Raw genomic sequence first — 17,355 nt, forward strand, 5'->3', positions numbered from 1 at the left:
TCGTGCTGGCTTTACCTCCTCGTCTGTAAGTGGAATGATAGTAGGAAAGGCCTCATATGGTTGTCATATGGATTAACTGAAGAAGCACTGGATTCCGTTCATAGTAAGGCCTCGGTAAACTGTCAGAGTTAAAGTGACTATAAATGTTCATGACTTCCTGAGGCTCAGGAGGTCTACTCCTAGCCCCTTCGCCATCAGGCTTCTCCCGGGAGAGAGAGGAGGCCCTGTTTGTGCTCTGGTTATGGAGTCACACTGGGCTGTTGTGATTTATATGCATGGCGTTCATTTGCACACAGGCCTTAAGCAACAGGATTCCAGGAAGCAGAGCCCTTGGGCTTGGGACGTGGGAGTTTGCTCCCCTTCCCCTCTCTGTGTCTCATTTCTCCATCTACGGAGGAAGGAGAAGTTTGTCCTCTGTTTTCTGAGCTCTCTGCTCTACTCAGGGAAGATGCCCCACCCAGGCTTCCCAAGTACTCTGGTTGAGAGAAACTTGGAGAACCTGAGTGACTGGTTTCCAGAGCTTGAGATGCGCTGGAGGAGTTTTATTTAGAGAAGAAGCAACTCTATTTTTATCACCAGAGGCTCTCTTGGACCCTGCCTACCAGCCAGTTCATCTCTTGGGAATCAGACAGGCACCCATGACAAAAGGCTAGAACAAAGATAGGGAATCCTTAATGAAAGTGGTCAGACTGTTTAACCTTTATGCTTCTGGGCTCATTTAGTCATTTGGTCAGACAGTTATTCTTTTTCATAAGCAAACATTGGGCAGCTTCTGTAGTATGTGAGAGATGATGCTGGGTGTTGGGGATAGAAAGGCAGATCAGTCACATTTCCTGGCCTTGGGAGGTAGAGATCTAGTAGAGAGCGCAGACTTAGAGAGGAAGTGCTGTCCTGCATGTGGTGGGGAGAGGAGCAGTGGGGGAGGGAGAGGAGCAGTGAGGGGAGGGAGAGGAGCAGTGGGGGAGGGAGAGGAGCAGTGGGGGAGGGAGAGGAGCAGTGGGGGGAGGGAGAGGAGCAGTGGGGGGAGGGAGAGGAGCAGTGGGGGAGGGAGAGGAGCAGTGGGGGGAGGGAGAGGAGCAGTGGGGGAGGGAGAGGAGCAGTGGGGGAGGGAGCCCAGGAGGGCTTCCATGTTGAGATGAGCCCTGAAAAGGGTCCGAGTGTGTCTCCATCACTGGCCTGACGGGGGCTTGGTGTCCATGGCCGCAGAGCATGAGCCCGGGCAGCCGAGAAGTAGCTGTGAGATGCCACCTGACTTCTTAGTCTTCTTGGACGCAGAGTTTCTTCATCTGCCAATCACGGGAGAATGATTTCTACCAGACAGGGTGATTGCAGGGATTGAATAGGATGATGTGTGCGTGGTGGTTGGCCCGGGGTGAGGCTGTCACACAGACCTGCCCGGGTGACAGCGGGGATGGCCCGCCATCACTCACGGGCGCTCGCTCACTTGCCTTGCAGGCTGAGGGACGTGGCGGGGGCCCCCCTGATTAGTAGCCGCACGCTCGGCCTACACTTCCACCCCCGGAGAGGTCTGCACCACCAGGTTCCTGTCATGTTCGACTATTTCCACCTGTCCGTCATCTCAGTGACCATCCACGCTGCCCTGGTGGCTCTGCAGCAGCCCTTGATCAGGTAGGAAGGGACTATGATCCCGGAGGGGCGGGGCGCCGCTCTGGGTTCCGCGTTACACTCCGTTTCCAGCACGGCCGAGGGGCACGGGGCTGGCCGGGACTGCTGCGTGCAGACCAGAGTAGCGTCTCCCAGGCTGACAGTTGAGGCTGGGCCTCCCTCAGGAGCAGGGGAGAGGTGGGCGGGGGGCATGGAGAGGGCATCAGGAGTCAGGGGTGCACGGGCAGGGAGCTGGGGGCTGCAAACTTGCCAACAGTGTGTCAGACCGGGCTACACTAGAGACGTCTGACCCGGGCCCCGTGCCAGGCTTTGCTTTCCTAAAGGTGCCTTATCTGAGAAGTCCCTGCATGTCCCTGAGACACACAGTCTTCCTCTCTAAACCAGGAGCACTCATGTGGCCCATGCACGAAAGATTTTAGTGACTCTCAGATGAGGATGGGGCCAGGCCTGGGGCAGGGGCTCTGTCTTCTGCCCCATCCCCTGCTTGCTCTTTGTTCCCAAGTAGGACCCCACGTGTGGCCCTGTGCTCCCCGCATCAGTGAAACCCTGCAAAGTGCTGAGGTTTTATGAATACCACAAATGGGTATGTTGAGCTGGTATGTTGAGTTGTGTGCCTGGCATGGCCAGAAATGTTCGCCAGGTCGCCTCGAGGCCTTGCCCATGCACGTGGGATGAGTTGCTCAAGTGTGCAAAGGGACATTCAGGGAGAGAATCTTGCAGCCTAGAGTCTCGGGAAGGAGCTAACTTTCCAGTGTCCCTTTTCAGGACAGCTTCTCAGTGCTGGGAGTTAAAAATGCATGTGGGAGAGACTCTGGTCCCCACTGATGGTTGGGTAAGGCCCAGGCTCTGATGGCCTTCTGGGGTCAGAGAGTAGGGAAGGAGGAACCTGGATCCTGGCCAGGTGACATGGCCAAGAGTTGCTGCTCCTGGAGGCCTTCACCAGTCCCTGGGTCCCTTGGCCGAGCTCCATCCGGGCTGTGCTTGCTGATGGGGCTAATTCAGACACTGGCCTTGAATGCTAGACAGGATGTATTAAATCAGCCATAATCCCCAAACCAAAAAGTGTCGCCCAGAGATAAAGTCTCAATGGGCTAAAAGAGCATGGCTTCTGAGAGAAAAGGGGGCACTGCATAGGGCGGGCCTGGAGCCGTGTTGGGTTTTGACCTGGGGAGAGCCTATGGGGTGGCGGTTAGCTCAGGGGTCATGAATGGAGCCAAGGGCACTGGAGGTGGAGAGAGCTGGGGTCATGGGCGGTGCGTGCAGAGTCCCTGGCCCCCGGCACACGGCGGGCTAGTGTGGAAGTTCTCCTTCCCATCGAGGATTGAGCTCCTCCATGGAAACTGGACCTCCGTAAGGGAGACTGTGGGACTAGTGATCATTCTTTCTCAAAAGCTATATGGAGGGCCTGCTGTGCCCCAGGAATGGTGTTAGGACACACACAGTAGACTAGGGAGACATCGCCATAGACTTCTCCCTCAAGGAGTGCAGAGTCGAGCGGAGGGAGCCCGTCTGCACGGATGGCGTTATCACATAGCAGATGCTGCGCAGAGTTTGACAGAAAACGTTACAGAATCCAAGGGAAGCAGACCTGAATTTGGGACATTGCAGGAGACCTAGAGTCCAGGACGCAGCAGAGGGTATGATGATCCTGGAGAGGCTCCCCCTGGCTGTGCGCTCGCTCTGAAGCTTGGCGAAGAGTGGCCTTGGCGCAGACGTGAGGACACAGTCTGTCTGCTGTCAGGCACACAGGGCTGATGGCCAGAGGTGGTGTCCTGTGCGTGGCTGGCTCTCTACCACCGAGGTGAGCCAATAGCCTGGCTGGGAAAAGATAGCTCCCTGCAGGCGGTTCCGGGCCCCCGAGACGGAACTCTTGTGCCTGGGTGACATCAGGCCCATCCTGATGTCTAGCACCGCCAGCCAATTTCTGGGGCTCCTTGGAGAGGTGTCTAACTTCTCTAGATACCTGTTTCAACATTGAAATAGGGAGGGAAGGGAAGGGAGGGGAGGGGAGGGGAGGGACGGAAGGAAGGAATTTAAGATGTGAGCAGTGACACTAACCCACAGAGATGACAGGGGTACAATGAGATGTGTCACACATGGTGAACACGAGCTCGGTTAGTGGTGGGTGTCCTAAGCTTTAGTTATTTCTGGAAACCAGGAAGCTCTGGGATGAACAGATCAGATCTGGGACCCTAAAAGGCTTGGAGCCTGGCAGGGCAGAGACATACTTAAGTATCTAACTCTAGTTCGGCGTGCAAACCATCCTGGGAGCATGATGTAGGATGGGGTTAAAAGTGTTGGCTCTGCGGTGGAGGGGTCCAGGTTCTATTCTGAGCCTCCCACTGGTTAAGCGTGTTAGCCCAAGCACGTGACTTCAGCTCCCTGAGCTCCCGCATCCGTGCATGCCGGAGGGTGTTAGGAGGATTAAATGACATAGTGCACATAGAGCCCTTGGCCATGCATTCAGTGGATTAATATCTATGCGGTACCTACAACGTCACAGGCCTGGTTCGGCCTCCCGGCTAGCACCTCACAGGCACCTACTGACTGAGGAAGCCTGAAGCGTGGGGAAGAAGTAGTTCTGCTTGGGGGGGAAACCGGGACGGGCTTTAGAGACCTGGAGGAGCCAGACCCAGGGGATAAGAGATTGCGACAGTGAGAAATACATCGGGGAGGGTAAAGGTCACATTTAACAGTATAACTAATGACGTGTTACAGAATCGAGAATCCGTTTGCTGTCTAAGAAGGAGGCATGGGAGGTTTTGAGCAGGAGCCCCACTTGAATAGTGTTTTGTGGAGATGCCTTTGGTGGCCAGAATGGGTTGGGCTGGAAGTGACATCAGGGGAGCGTCAGGAGGACCAGCTAGCGTCCCGCCGAGAGATTAAGTGTTCACATTGACCGAAATGGCCATGAAAAGCAGGTGTCACTCCTCTTGCTGCTGGGAGCCCTGATACTATCTAACGAGGATTTGGGATCTGGAAACTCCTCTTAGAAAATGTAAACTTCTGGGGCACCTGGGTGGCGCAGTCGTTAAGCGTCTGCCTTCGGCTCAGAGCGTGATCCCGGCGTTCTGGGATCGAGCCCCACATCAGGCTCCTCTGCTAGGAGCCTGCTTCTTCCTCTCCCACTCCCCCTGCTTGTGTTCCCTCTCTCGCTGGCTGTCTCTTTCTGTCAAATAAATAAATAAAATCTTTAAAAAAAAAAAAAAAGAAAAGAAAATGTGAACTTCTGACTGAAAGAGCTCCTTGCAAATCAGACGCAGCAGAGAAGAGCGCACATAGACGTCCAGCGTCAGAGCCTGGCTTCTCCCGAGATCGGGGTAAAAATAGAACTGTCTTCTGTTCTCTGGAGTTTACAGGAAGGATTTCTCTTAGTTAGCTCCCAGTGGCTGGGAACAGAGGGAACCCTTTAAAATGATGGGAAATACCTGTCAAATAGGGCGAGCTCTAGTTCTTCCAGAAAAGTGAGTTTCACAGCATCAATTAAATTCAGTCAGGAGGAAGCAGGTGTGAAATTAAAATTTAACCTCAAAAGACCTTCTGTCTTTCCTGAAACACCCCAAAGAAGAGAATCTGATTTTTAATCCTTAAATGGGGAGAGCTGGATTTCGCGTGATGGGTTTTCCAAAAGCCAATCAAGCCCACCGTTAAGAAAAATAACCATTCATTCCGGTTATGAATTGGCAGTCTGTCCCCCAGTGCTCGTGCTCACACACACATTCTCTGTTTTCCTGCAATGGTCCTTTTATCCCTTTATAGCTGAACTGTACACTTGCTTTAAATCGCAGTTCCGAACAAATCAGAGTAACGGTTACATGACACTCGATTATATTTGTGGTGTTATCAACAGGAGAGATATAAAGACAGTAATGCTTGCGTGAGATTTTATTGTATTCGTGGTATTACGGACAACAGCTGAAGCATTTATGGAATCATTACTTTTTGCCTGACACTGTATTTATTTTTTTTTAAAGATTTTTTATTTATTTGACAAAGATAGAGATAGCCAGCGAGAGAGGGAACACAAGCAGGGGGAGTGGGAGAGGAAGAAGCAGGCTCCCAGCGGAGAAGCCTGATGTGGGGCTCGATCCCATAACGCTGGGATCACGCCCTGAGCCGAAGGCAGACGCTTCACGACTGAGCCACCCAGGTGCCCCCTGACACTGTATTTAAAGTCGCGTTGGGCTGATCTCAAAGAATCCCCAGAGCCCCTGGGGAATGTGCTGGGGCCCCTCCTTCCCACATGTCAGCCCTACGGAGGCACCCAGAGGCTAAAAACGTACCCGTGTCACAGAGCTTATGGGTGCCGTCGCTGGGCTCGGAGCCCGGGCTGACCGGCCTCACTGGCAGCCTCTAACTGGAGGCCCTTCTCCATGAGGATCACCTCTAACTCGTCCTCCTTCACCTAGCTGGCTTTATAAACTGCTCTTCCGTGCTCACTGTTCTGAGTTCGCCTTCATCCTATTACATCTGCCTCCCTCCCTAGACCAAAATGTCTTAGCAGAGAGGGCCAGGCCCGCGTCCTCTGGCCACCCGGCCACCTGACGCGCTGCCCGCTGTGTGGCAGGCACCTCGTACATATTTGCATAAATGAATTAAACAGAAATATACTAGGAGCTTTATTTCCCTGTCGGGATTTTAAGCAGGAATGCAGGTTGCTTGGACTAACTCCTGCCGGGATGATTTCTGGAGCACCTGTGCTGGAGGGGGCTAGGGTTGAGCCGCCTTCTACGGAAGAACGAATGGAGGCTCAGGGAGGGGCAGGGTTGAAGGAGCTCACCCCGGACCGTGCCCCAAAGGGAGTAGAAGCAGGACCCAGACTATAACGGATGGAGTCCCCGTCCTGCTGGCCCGGAGCCCATCCCATCTGTCCCTCCAGTCCCGTGGCCTTGGAGCTCTGCCTCAGTGACTCTCGGCAGGCACGTGGTTGACCTTTAGGGGCATTTCTTTGTCCACGGAGTAGGAGGTGTGGCATTTTGCCTTTCAGGATCTCATGCCAGTTGCACAGCCTTGTGGGGCAGGCGTCCTGGGGGTGGGGGGCAAACTACTTCTAAATAACTTATCTCGCAGCACCCTGCTCACAGCCCCGAGGGACTGAGCTCATGGCTCCATCCCTTCCTTCACACTGTTTGTCTCCCTCTTCAATCCCCCTGCCTTTCAGTTTTACTCGTCCGGGAAGAGGCTCCTGGCTTGGTAAAGGCGGGCCGGACACGGGACCAGAACAGTCCAGCCTCTCTCTGGAAAACCTGGTCTTCGGAGCTGGGTACTGCAAGCCAACTTCCTCGGAGGTAAGGTCCACACAGGACATGGCCCCAAGGCCACCCTCGGTTTTGCGGGGGGACGGGGGTGTTGGTGTGTGTGTGTCCCTTCCCCTCAGCTGTCCATCCATTCCTGCTTTTTTGTAAAACATGTTCCTGATCCCAGGCCCTGGGGTAGACACTGGCCCCAGCGTCCTCACGTGCGTCTCTTCTGGGTGGTCCCCTGTGAGGCCGTGTTGGGAGGGGCTTCCCTCGGAGAACCTGGAAAACCCCTTGGCCTTGAACTGTTTTCAAACCCTGGCTCCGTCTCTCACTTGCTCACTTTTCTGAGCCTCAGTTTGCCCCCGAAGGGTGAGGTCATGAAAATGTAATCATCTTCTGGGGCGGCGTGTGTGGTCCTTGCTGTCGTGAATGTGAAGTTCCTAGCCCAGGGCTGGTACTCAGTAGGTGCTCGATAAATATGCATACCCTGACCTTTCCCTCGTTCTTTCTTCTCCATCAACACCCGTCCTTACCCCTCTGGGAGGCGCATGTCTTTGGCCACACTCAGCATCACTCCGCCCATATCTCTCCTGAGCCGACACAGGATTAGTTTAATCAGCGACCTGCTCAGAAATAACCAGCCCGCATTAGTCTGGCTTCTCCAGAGAAACAGAACCAACAAGAGATAGACGGAGGAACAGATTATAGTATTTCCAACGAGCATTGAAATGTTTATGTATATGCAATATATATATAAAGAGATCTGTTGAAAAGGGTTGTCTCACATGTTTAGGGCGAGGCTGAGAAGTCCCTAGATCTGTCCCCTGCAGGCAGGGGCCCCGGGAGAGCCGAGCCGGTGGTGGGGTTCCAGCCTGAGCTCGAGCGTGCAGACAGGAGAACACTGGGGTCCCAGCTGGAAGGCGGGCAGAGAGAGGACATTCTGTCACTCAGAGTCCTAGCTGGTTGGGTGATGCCCACCCACATCAGAAAGGCCACTCCACGCTCAGCCTGCCCAGCCCCTGCCCCCAAAGAGGCACCACCCTGTCCTGTGCAGCCCCGCTCCCTGCTCACGGCATCCGGCATAGCGGGTTCTGCATTCTGCTGGCTCTCCGGTGACGTCAGCTCTCCCGGCCTGCGCCCCAGCCAGGAGGCCCGGCTGCAGAAGCTGCCCTCAGTCACGTGCCCATCTGGTCCGAGCCTCCGTGTCCCTGATCTCCCATGAGGAGCTGAGGAGAGAGCTGCCGTGACCCTTCTGCGGGACAGGCAACCCAGACCCAGGACAGGGCTCTGTGCCCAGAAGGAGCAGACTTTAAAGCCAAATAGAACTGCCTTGAACCTGTAGATGCAGGACCTCGGGCAGCCACTGAGCCTCTAGGAACCCATGTCTTCAGTATTGATACGGACCCAGCAGAGAGCAACAAGGGAGTAGAAGGGGGAGGACCGGCCAGCCCGGGGGGGGGATGTGTCTGCATTACTTCATGCACATGGATGGCTTCAGGGCCTGGGCATGAGTGGAAGGCAGGGACTGCCAGCTCCCTCTGCCTCCCCACGGCCACACACTGACCCTTCATAATTAGTGGCTGCTGCGTGCTGTCCTGGATCAGCCCTGACCCCCTGCTGCAGGCCATGCCTGGCTCCAGACTCCTGTGGGTGGCCTGAAAGCTCCCTTGTGACCTCATCACAGCACCACTACTCCCTCAGCTGGGTCCTCCTCACTCCCCACATTTGCTGGCCCCAGAGCCTCCCCAGGAGATCTCCTGCAAAATCTCCAGCTCAGCCCATTTTCCAGGTAATGCGGCATAGGACATGAGGGAATATCAGAGGCCCTAGATCAATTCAAAGCATTTTGGATGCATATTCCAAAACAGGGCTTTTGCTCGGTGCACTGGAGCCTATGAGGACGGTTATGATCAGTGTATCCCAGAAGGAAGTCTTACGCACATCCTCTGATGCCTCGTTCTGACGCCACCACCTCTGAGAAGTACTCGCTGATTTCCTAGGAGGAAATTCTCTCTCTCAGATGGTTCCTCCACGTGCAACTCTAGGCATCTCTGTCCGTCCTCCACTGGGGTCCGAGCGGCTGGGGATAGAGGCCGGCTCACTCAGCATCACGTGCCCAGGCCAGCACCATGCAAGGCTGCCCTTGGAGAATGTTCAGAGCCCTGGAACTGGGGCGTGCTGGGGCAGGGCACACTGACTCCGTGGCATCTGAGAGGCTGAGCGTGACCCAGCCGGATCCCTGCCCTGAGACGGTGTGACATGGGAGAGAGAAGATTATGGTCTCAGACGCCTGCCATGCTCCTTAGCCCCATGTGACTTGGCGGAGTTTGACTCACCCTTGGAAACTCAAGTTCTCAACCCGAGAATGGGATCATACCTGTTTTTAGAGAGGATCTCAGGAGTTAATATGTATAAAGACAGTACAAAAATAGACCCATAGCAGGCACATGATACAGTATAGTTTTTTTTCCCCCTTCTATTGCTTTTCTTGGCTATTTTTGGGGATGTGTGTCAAAGAAGACATCCCTGGCTTTTACAAGAGTCAGATAAAATGGCTTATTTGTGGGTGCTCAGCAGTGAACTTGCTCATGGAGCTTAGCTCAATGGGTTATTTTCAGGACCTGATTCTTTTCCTGTGTATTTTCCATTTGGGTCCCATCCAATTATGCGGGCTCAGTGCTGCACACCCAGCCCGTGCCTTCCCACCAGGCAAGGGCTGCCAAGCAGAGAATAAAATCCACTCCCCCTTCCTCCCCTAAGGAGCCGTGCATCCAAATCCCCAAGAAGCCCAGTGCATTAGCAAATAACATGGGGATCCACGCAGACGGCAGCATCCGCTGGATTAGACACCAGGTGTTCCCTTCAAAATAAGCCTTTCTGTGCAAAGACTTTTGCAGAAACTAGAGTTCCAGAGCCAAAGGAGCTGACCTGTGAAAAATCACGGGAGGCCAGGGTCCCTTTCCCATTAGCCGAGCCCCCCCCCCCGTCCCTGCATGCAGCCCCACTCTTTCCTGAGGCACCCAGGAGGCTGGAGCCCGCATCCCCTCCCCATCCCGAGCCAGCAGCTTTGCCCTACGGGAATTATTTCCCCTCTCTGATTCGCGGCTTATCTGTCAAAAAGGGACACTAATGCCCGCCTTGCAGGGTTGCTGAGAAGATTAAATGAAATAAGCATATTAAAAAGCCTGGAGCGTAGAGCCTGGCACAAAGTGCTCGGTAAAACCCTCTGTTGGATTATTTTTCTTTTAGTTTATCCACATAATTAAATTGAGTGTTACTCCAGAAGCCCCCATGTGGTCTTGTGGGTCGGACACTGAAGGAAGGGTCTTAGGTGTGGTTTTGTTCTTGGGTTCAGCACTAACCTGCTATGTGACCTCGAGTCAGACTCTTGCCCTCTCTGGGTCTCAGTTTTCCCATGTGCATAAAGAGGATTGGATGAGCTCCTGCGGGGCTCCACCCCCTCAGTCCTTTCTCTGTTGTTTTCCCTGTGATATCCCTGTCACCGCCTGGTGCAACTGGGGCATCTGATACGTGCTTGATTTATTAGTCCGGATTCTTCAGAGAAACAGAACCAGAAGGATGTGTGTGCATGTGTACACAGTCACACACACACACACAGATTTATTCTAAGGGATTGTTTCATGCGATTATGGAGGCTGGCAAGTCCGAAATCATCAGGTTAGTCCCGTGGGCTAGAGACCCACACACGAGTTGCAGTTTGAGCCCAAAGGCAGTAGTGACCAGATGCTTTCTTCTTGGTGGTGGTGGGGCAGGGGGTGGTCAGTCTTTCTATGAAGATCTTCAGCTGATTGGATAAGGCCCACCCACGTCATGGAGGATAATCTGCTTTCCTCAGTCAGATGATTTAAATGCCAATCTCTAAAACGTAACTCCAGAAACACCTAGAACAGCTGGACCAAGGAGCTGGCTACTGTGGCCTGGCAAAATGGACACATGAAATCTGCTATCACTTAGTAAATTGTTCAGGCTCTGGCTAGCTCTCAGTGAAAATCAGGAATCCAAATCCTTTTTCCCTCCAGCCCCCCCCCCATCCCAGCATCACTGAAATCCTACGGTTGTTCCACTCCCTGGGGGCAGGATGGCAGCGCCTGGTGGAGAGGCACAGGCTTTAGGACTCTCTTTGTCCTCAGAGCTCGGCCTCTGTGGGCAGGGACGTGAGTGTGTCATGTGCTCATCTGTTGGTCACGTATTTAGCTCTACTGTGTGAGGCAGGGCTAGTGTGAACGCACCTGGGTCTCTCCCACAGTGGGTCGTGGGGCCGGGTGCATGAGACAAAGCAGTGATTGAAGGTTTAAAAGTCTGCACTAGTGTGTAATGTGCGATGCCAGTCATTTCACATCGAATGTTCGAACACCTGCTCTGTTAAGCCATGGACGCACAAGGGCTCCGTCCGTCTCCTCGACCGCTGTGTCCTATTTCCTTTTACAGATGAGGAACCTGGGACGGAGGTGAAGTTCTAGCCCTGCAGTCACATAGCCAGGCAGCCTCTTGCCCTCTCTCTACCCAGTCTTTAGCCCCGAGGAGGTTAATGGTTAAGCAAAGAAGGGGCACGGACTCCCACACTGCAAGGCTGGGCATGATTCCATTTTGTCTGCCTCCGTGTGTCTCTTGCAGCACATGTGCACGGGAGGCCTTTGTTGAATGAACAGGTGTCAGAAGCCGTGGAATCCGAGAACTTCTGAACGAAAGAGAATGGAAGCTCTTGCAAGTAGACTGTGAGGCATTTCATTTTCCAACAGATGTGTTCTAGCTGGTATTTTGGGCCTCCCGGGTCCTTGCCTCAGCCGTGGAAATCACAGGAGCCGTGCAGAGCAGATGAATGTGTCTGAGATGAATGTATTGGCCACCAAAGTGAAACCCCTCCATCCTCAGCGTGTCTTAAAACATGCTTTCCAGACCCAGGAGCATGTCATTGAGAGAATATTCTAGAATACAGCTCTGGACTCATTTCCCTTTTAAGTCGGATTGTGGAGAATGACAGAACAGCAGGCACGGATCTGGTGGGGTTGGATGGGGATGGAAACTGAGGCACAGAGCTGACTTCCAGACAGACATCTCCACCTCCTAGGCATGCTTCTCTTTTTATCTCTTTGCCTCCATGTTTCTTGGGTTCTTTGTACTTGACCCTTGGTTTCAATTTACCCTCGCTCGTGATTGTAAACATCCTCATATTCCTTGCACGAGAATCCAGAGTCCCATAGCTAAGGCCCAGACATTCATTATTGCTGTGAACACGTCGTTAGATCACCTCTGGCGTGTGACGTCTCCTTGAGCAGAGATGCTGCCATTGGTCTATTCACTCATCAGATACCCATCAAGCACCTACTGTGTCTCAGGGACGGGACAAGGAGTTGGTGACACAGCACGCATGGGAATGGCAGCCTCAGCCCCCACCTGGTGGGCATCCTCATTCTGTGGCCCTCGGTGGCCGTCTGGGTCGCTGGCACACTGCAGCTGCTCCTTAGTGTTGGAGGTGTGGATGAAGAGAGATGGTGTAGCGTTAGGCTCTCGATCACGTATGAGGAGTGACCACTGCCGACTTAGCCTCAGACACCGTAGACCCAGGACACACTATACTTTGGGGACCGATGGAATGTTTTAATGTCTTGTAAAATCAAAATGAAGTGTGTGAATAGCTACCGAGCTAGATGATAGGTAATTATACCGATGCAGTCATGAAAATAGAATTTTAAATATATTTTCTAACAGATGAAAAGTGTCTGGGGCCCACAAAAGACATAATTCGGCTCTGGGAACAATTACGATTAGTCGCCATTTTTACTTCCTGATGACAGACATACAGAAGAGAGCCCAGTACACCCAGATAATTTCCCCGCGGTGGGCAGGTGCACACCTAGAACTCAGCTCTCTATCTGTTCCCATGCTTTGCTACAGCTCATTTCCCCAGCGTGACGCCTGCCCGGGGAGGGAGCGTGCGGCACAGGCTTCGACGTGGGGGGGAGAGTTGGGTGCAGAGGAACAACTGTTTGAAATCTGTGAGTAGCACACTCTTTAAGGTTAAGTACCTGGGGAACACTCAGAAGTCACCAGGAAAACACAATAGTTACTTAAAGAAAAACCTGTGCTATGGTTTAAAAAACGTGTTTGATGATGTCTGCTGTTTCAAGAATTAAGATGTCAAGCCCTATTGTACTTACTCTCTCCACCAGAATTAAATAGTTTAAAGCTTTCTCATTTAAACGATTATCTGATTTACTAAAATCTTGCAAAACAACTAGCAAGTCGCTCTCTGGCACAGGCTGTGATGGGCTTTGACTCTCTGGGGCGTTGCATTCATGTGTGTATGAATCCGGCGAAATGCCACGGGTCATTTCCTCAAAAGAATATAAACCCCTGAAAATGGACTTTTCGTGCAAAAGTCTGCAGTATTGCTTATATATGCACAATCCTGTTCATTAGTAAAAACTGCCTTTATTCCACATCACCTGCCTTCGGAGGCCTTCTTCCTCTCTGGAGTTTCTAGGCGCGATGCGATGTCAGGTTGGGGCCAGGATGGGGCAGAGCATCCCTTCCCAGACTGCCCTGTGTTTTCGCCCTGTCCTCAGTGCAGCGGACACCCTGTCGACACAGGCTGAGTGATCACCAGGCGAGTGGGCAGCAAGGTGCACAGGCAAGCACACTGGGTTTGAGTACAGAAACCTGGCAGGGCTAAGGTCAGGTTCTGCCGCAGATGATCTGTGAGAGCTTGGCAAGTCACGTGACCACTCTGAGCCTCTGTTTCTTCTTCTTTTCTTAAAGGGGAGAATGAAACATGTTCACCCTGTAAGGTTTGCCTGGGACTCAGGAGGGGAAAAATATTTCCCCTCCTGAGAGCATCTCTTTCTCCCCACTCCCTCTCCCCTCCTCTTCTCCCCCCGCCCCCGCCCCACCTGCCCCAGGGATGGTGTGATAATGTCACCACACATCACGTTCACCATTTAACATAATTATGTCAGCTAAGTGACATGTGTTAGGCTCTGTGCTGACCGTTTTTACTGTGCTTCCTCATGGCTCCTGGAATAGATTCACATCATAGAGGTATTCTAGTAACTTCGGAGAGTTGTCAGTAGTAGGGCAGCTGGTCCCTGTTCCCTGGTGGGGCCTGGATACGTGCTCAGGTCCCACTGCGTCAGGCACTCACCTTGTGTCGCCTTTGAATCGCTTTCACCTGCTCTGTTCTGGAACCTTCCCAGTAAGTGGGCGGCCGCCTGCACATTCACCGCCGAGCGCACGGGTGGTGATAGGTGTCTCTGTTGGCGTCAGCTCCCTTTTGCGGTTGAGGAACCTGAGCCCAAGCCATGCTTTGTGCTCTCATTGAGACAGTGGTTATATTTAACTCAGGTGGACGAGGAGTGGACCGTCAACAAGTCAGCCCCAGACCTACCCTCGTGGAGTTTGCAATTTAGCCAGAAAAAAGAAAGAGATTGAAAAAGTAATTTGACAGGAGATAAACATTAAGAAAGAATTCGTCTCCGGTGTTGTAGTTGGCTGGAGCACTGAAGAGAAGGGCTTACTACTTGGGGTGATTGATGGAGAGCTTCCTGGAGGGAGGGACTTGAAGCAGGGGACACGGTGCAGGACTCTAAATCTGTATCGTCTCTTGCCGTGGACTAGTGGTTTCTTAAGTCCTTTGTCTTCCAAAGCCAGACACTAATAGGGGTCTTCCAAATCCTTTGGCTCCTTTTTGTTTTGTTCTGTTGTTTTTTTTTTTTTTTTCTTTTTTAGAGAGAGAGGGAGAGAGAAAGGCGGGGCCGGGCAGAGGGAGAGAGAGAGAAAAAAATTAAGCAGGCTCCATGCCCAGCACAGAGCCTGATGCAGGGCTCGATCTCACCAGCCTGAGATCATGACCTGACCCAAAATCAAGAGTCAGATGCTTAACCGACTGAGCCACCCAGGTGCCCCTGGCCCACCATTTTTAAAAGAGAGAATGTCCTTTCCTTGAAACTTCATTTATTGCTTTACTTAACATGTTTCTACAGAGCACGTAATTCGATCGCCCTCGTGCTGGAGTGGGCACGCGCAGCCCAGAGAGACATGCAGACCCCAGACCGGGACTAGCGCTGCAGGAATCAGCCGTTTGCTGGTGGTGCCGGTGGTGCCGGTGGTCCACTAGTGAAGCGCTGAGCAGGGCTAGGTTCCCGACACTGGGGTGCAGTCCAGAAACACTCCCCGGAGGGAAGGAGCTCTAATCTGAATCCAAAGGAATGAATCGTCAGTGTGGGAGGGGTGAGGAAGAGTAGCATTGGGGGGACAGAGGGCAGTGAGGGAAAGGGCGTGCCACGTTGGGGGACTCCAGGGAGGTCAGTGCGGCCAGACACGGGGCTGGGAAGGTCACCAGTGTCCCGATCCTCGGGAACCCTGTAAACCTGCTTACCACGGCAATGTCGCGTGCAGGGGATCTGCGCAATCGGAGGTGTCCTCCTTCCTGCTGTTCTGGCCAGGACTGATTGGCAGAGGTAGGGCTGGGGCAGAGAGGGAAGGTCGCAGTCTGTTGCAGTGGTCCGCTGGTGAGTGCAGTAGAGGCCTGGGCAAAGTGGAGGTGAGGCAGGCGGAGGAGAGAGAGAATGGATGTCTTGGCTGTGACTAAAGTAGAATGGAGGGAACTTGAACAATAAGCACACATGGGGGCTGTGTGTCATGGGGCGTCAGGGCTCCACGGTGAGCTAGCTCCTCATAAGAAGAACTGGCAAATGTGATTCACGCTAAAGTGTGAATGGCTGAGGTCATCCATTTTGGATGACCCCACTTTAGGCATTTACATTTTTTAAATGAGCATTTAACTCAAAGAAGGGGACATTGGCTGTTCTCTCTGCCTACAATATCCTTCTTTCACTTCTTTCATCACTCTTTCCCCGGAAGAACTCCTATTTATCCTTCAAAATCCACTCTAGCAGTCACCACTGCTGTGAAGCCTTCTTTGACCACTCAGATACCCTAACCCACTATTTTGTCTCTCCTACATTTGCACTTTGGTCAGGCCTCTGCTGTCTTGTCTGAATGTAATAATTGCTTCACAAGTTACTTTGCTCCACTTAAAAGCATTCCATGAGGGCACAGTCGTTCATCTGAATGCTCCCAACTAAATTAACTCTCCAAGGGGATTTTACCCTTCTTTCCTAGGATGAATCACAGTTGTCGCCTTGAGGAAGGAGACAGATGACAGGTTTGCTCAGGAACCAGAGTTTTAAGCGGAAACAGGATTGGGGACTCTGGGAGTGGGCTCCCAGTCTCCAGAGCTCCTTGCCCTTTTCCTGGGTGTGCCCTCCTTAGGGATGTCACAGCATGTCCCGTGGAAGTCTAAGTCGGGAGGATTAGGGGCTGAGAGGTCAGGGCTCCATGCGCTATCCAGACACCGGACAGAGGTGGCCTCTTGGGCAGATGCCGTCGCTGTTCGATGTTGTCCAGCTTGCCAGCAGCCTGCCAGGTACTCACATGACAATCGCCTCCGTTGCTCACGTGCTCAGAAGCCAGCAACAGGTACCATTGCCACGTGGAGGAGGTCATGGGAGAAAATGAGTAAGCTTGAGAGCCAGACACTGGCATTCAGGCTGATGTGCGTCCCAAATCTGTATTTGATCCTTCCCTTTGTAAACGTCATATTGCATATCTAACCTTCAATGCAGCCAAGACTCTGGGAGTTGAGCTAGGAACAAGGTATACATTCAAGAAAACACACCAATCATTACTTAATAATATTGTCATGAATGTCAAGGAGCTGCTGTTATGCAGAACCTGGCCTAGTCTTCCTACAGAGGAGCTTCCCTGAGCAAGACAAATTTAGGCTGTGATGTGAAAGGATGAAACACAGCCAGAGGTGAGGGGGGACGTAAGGCTGCCCTGTACAGTTGTGCAAGTAGCACACTACACAAAGACACCTGGCAGAGCAGATGAGTTGGGGCTGAAATCCCACCCACTCTCCACTTGCCAAGCCGGGCATCCATCCATAGGGCTGTGTCCATCCAGAAAAGGGACCTTCCCTCTGTCCCATTCATCCACCGAAGAGGCAACCTATGGACTAACATGGTCCTGGAAGAGGAAGAATGTTTGAGCTCTGTGTGCTGTGGCAAAGGCCCTGGGGTGGGAAAAAGTGATGTGATGAAGATGCTGCAGCCCCGGGCTGGGACCTGGTGACTGAGAGACGGATGGATATCCTCGGGTGGGGAGGGAAGCTGCCCCCCGCAGGAACCTGCAAACTGTGCGCTAAGGGTAGCAGGCTGAGCTCCCAGGTGACTGTGATGAGCAAGCAGGGCATGGATGTGAAGCACCCCGATGGCGCGTGGCGGGGAGTTTGGGGCTCCACACGGCACAGCTGGGGTAGCCGCTGTCCGGCACTCCCTCAACCTCCCCCACAGGGTGGCTGGGCTCCAGCCAGCACCCCACACGCTGCCATGCTCTCAAGGTGGTGGTTAAGAGAGGAAGCAGAGTTCGAGTCTCAACGGCCCTTGGCAGATGTTAATCTGACTCTTGC

At 53.0% G+C, this 17,355-nt stretch overlaps 1 protein-coding gene across 1 annotated transcript in view; it reads left to right on the top strand.

Moving 5' to 3' along the window:
* Positions 1 to 17,355, top strand: part of FAM135B (family with sequence similarity 135 member B) — a 178,952-nt gene that overhangs the window by 94,799 nt on the left and 66,798 nt on the right. Inside the window, exons 5-6 of the mRNA XM_045812211.2 lie at positions 1,456 to 1,629; positions 6,788 to 6,914. Coding sequence (XP_045668167.1) covers positions 1,456 to 1,629; positions 6,788 to 6,914 — 301 coding nt within the window. The remainder of the gene's footprint in view (positions 1 to 1,455; positions 1,630 to 6,787; positions 6,915 to 17,355) is intronic.

The sequence above is a fragment of the Ursus americanus genome, chromosome 9 (assembly GCF_024610735.1).
Source record: "Ursus americanus isolate L20-20 chromosome 9, mUrsAme1.1.p, whole genome shotgun sequence".
NCBI lineage: Eukaryota > Metazoa > Chordata > Mammalia > Carnivora > Ursidae > Ursus > Ursus americanus.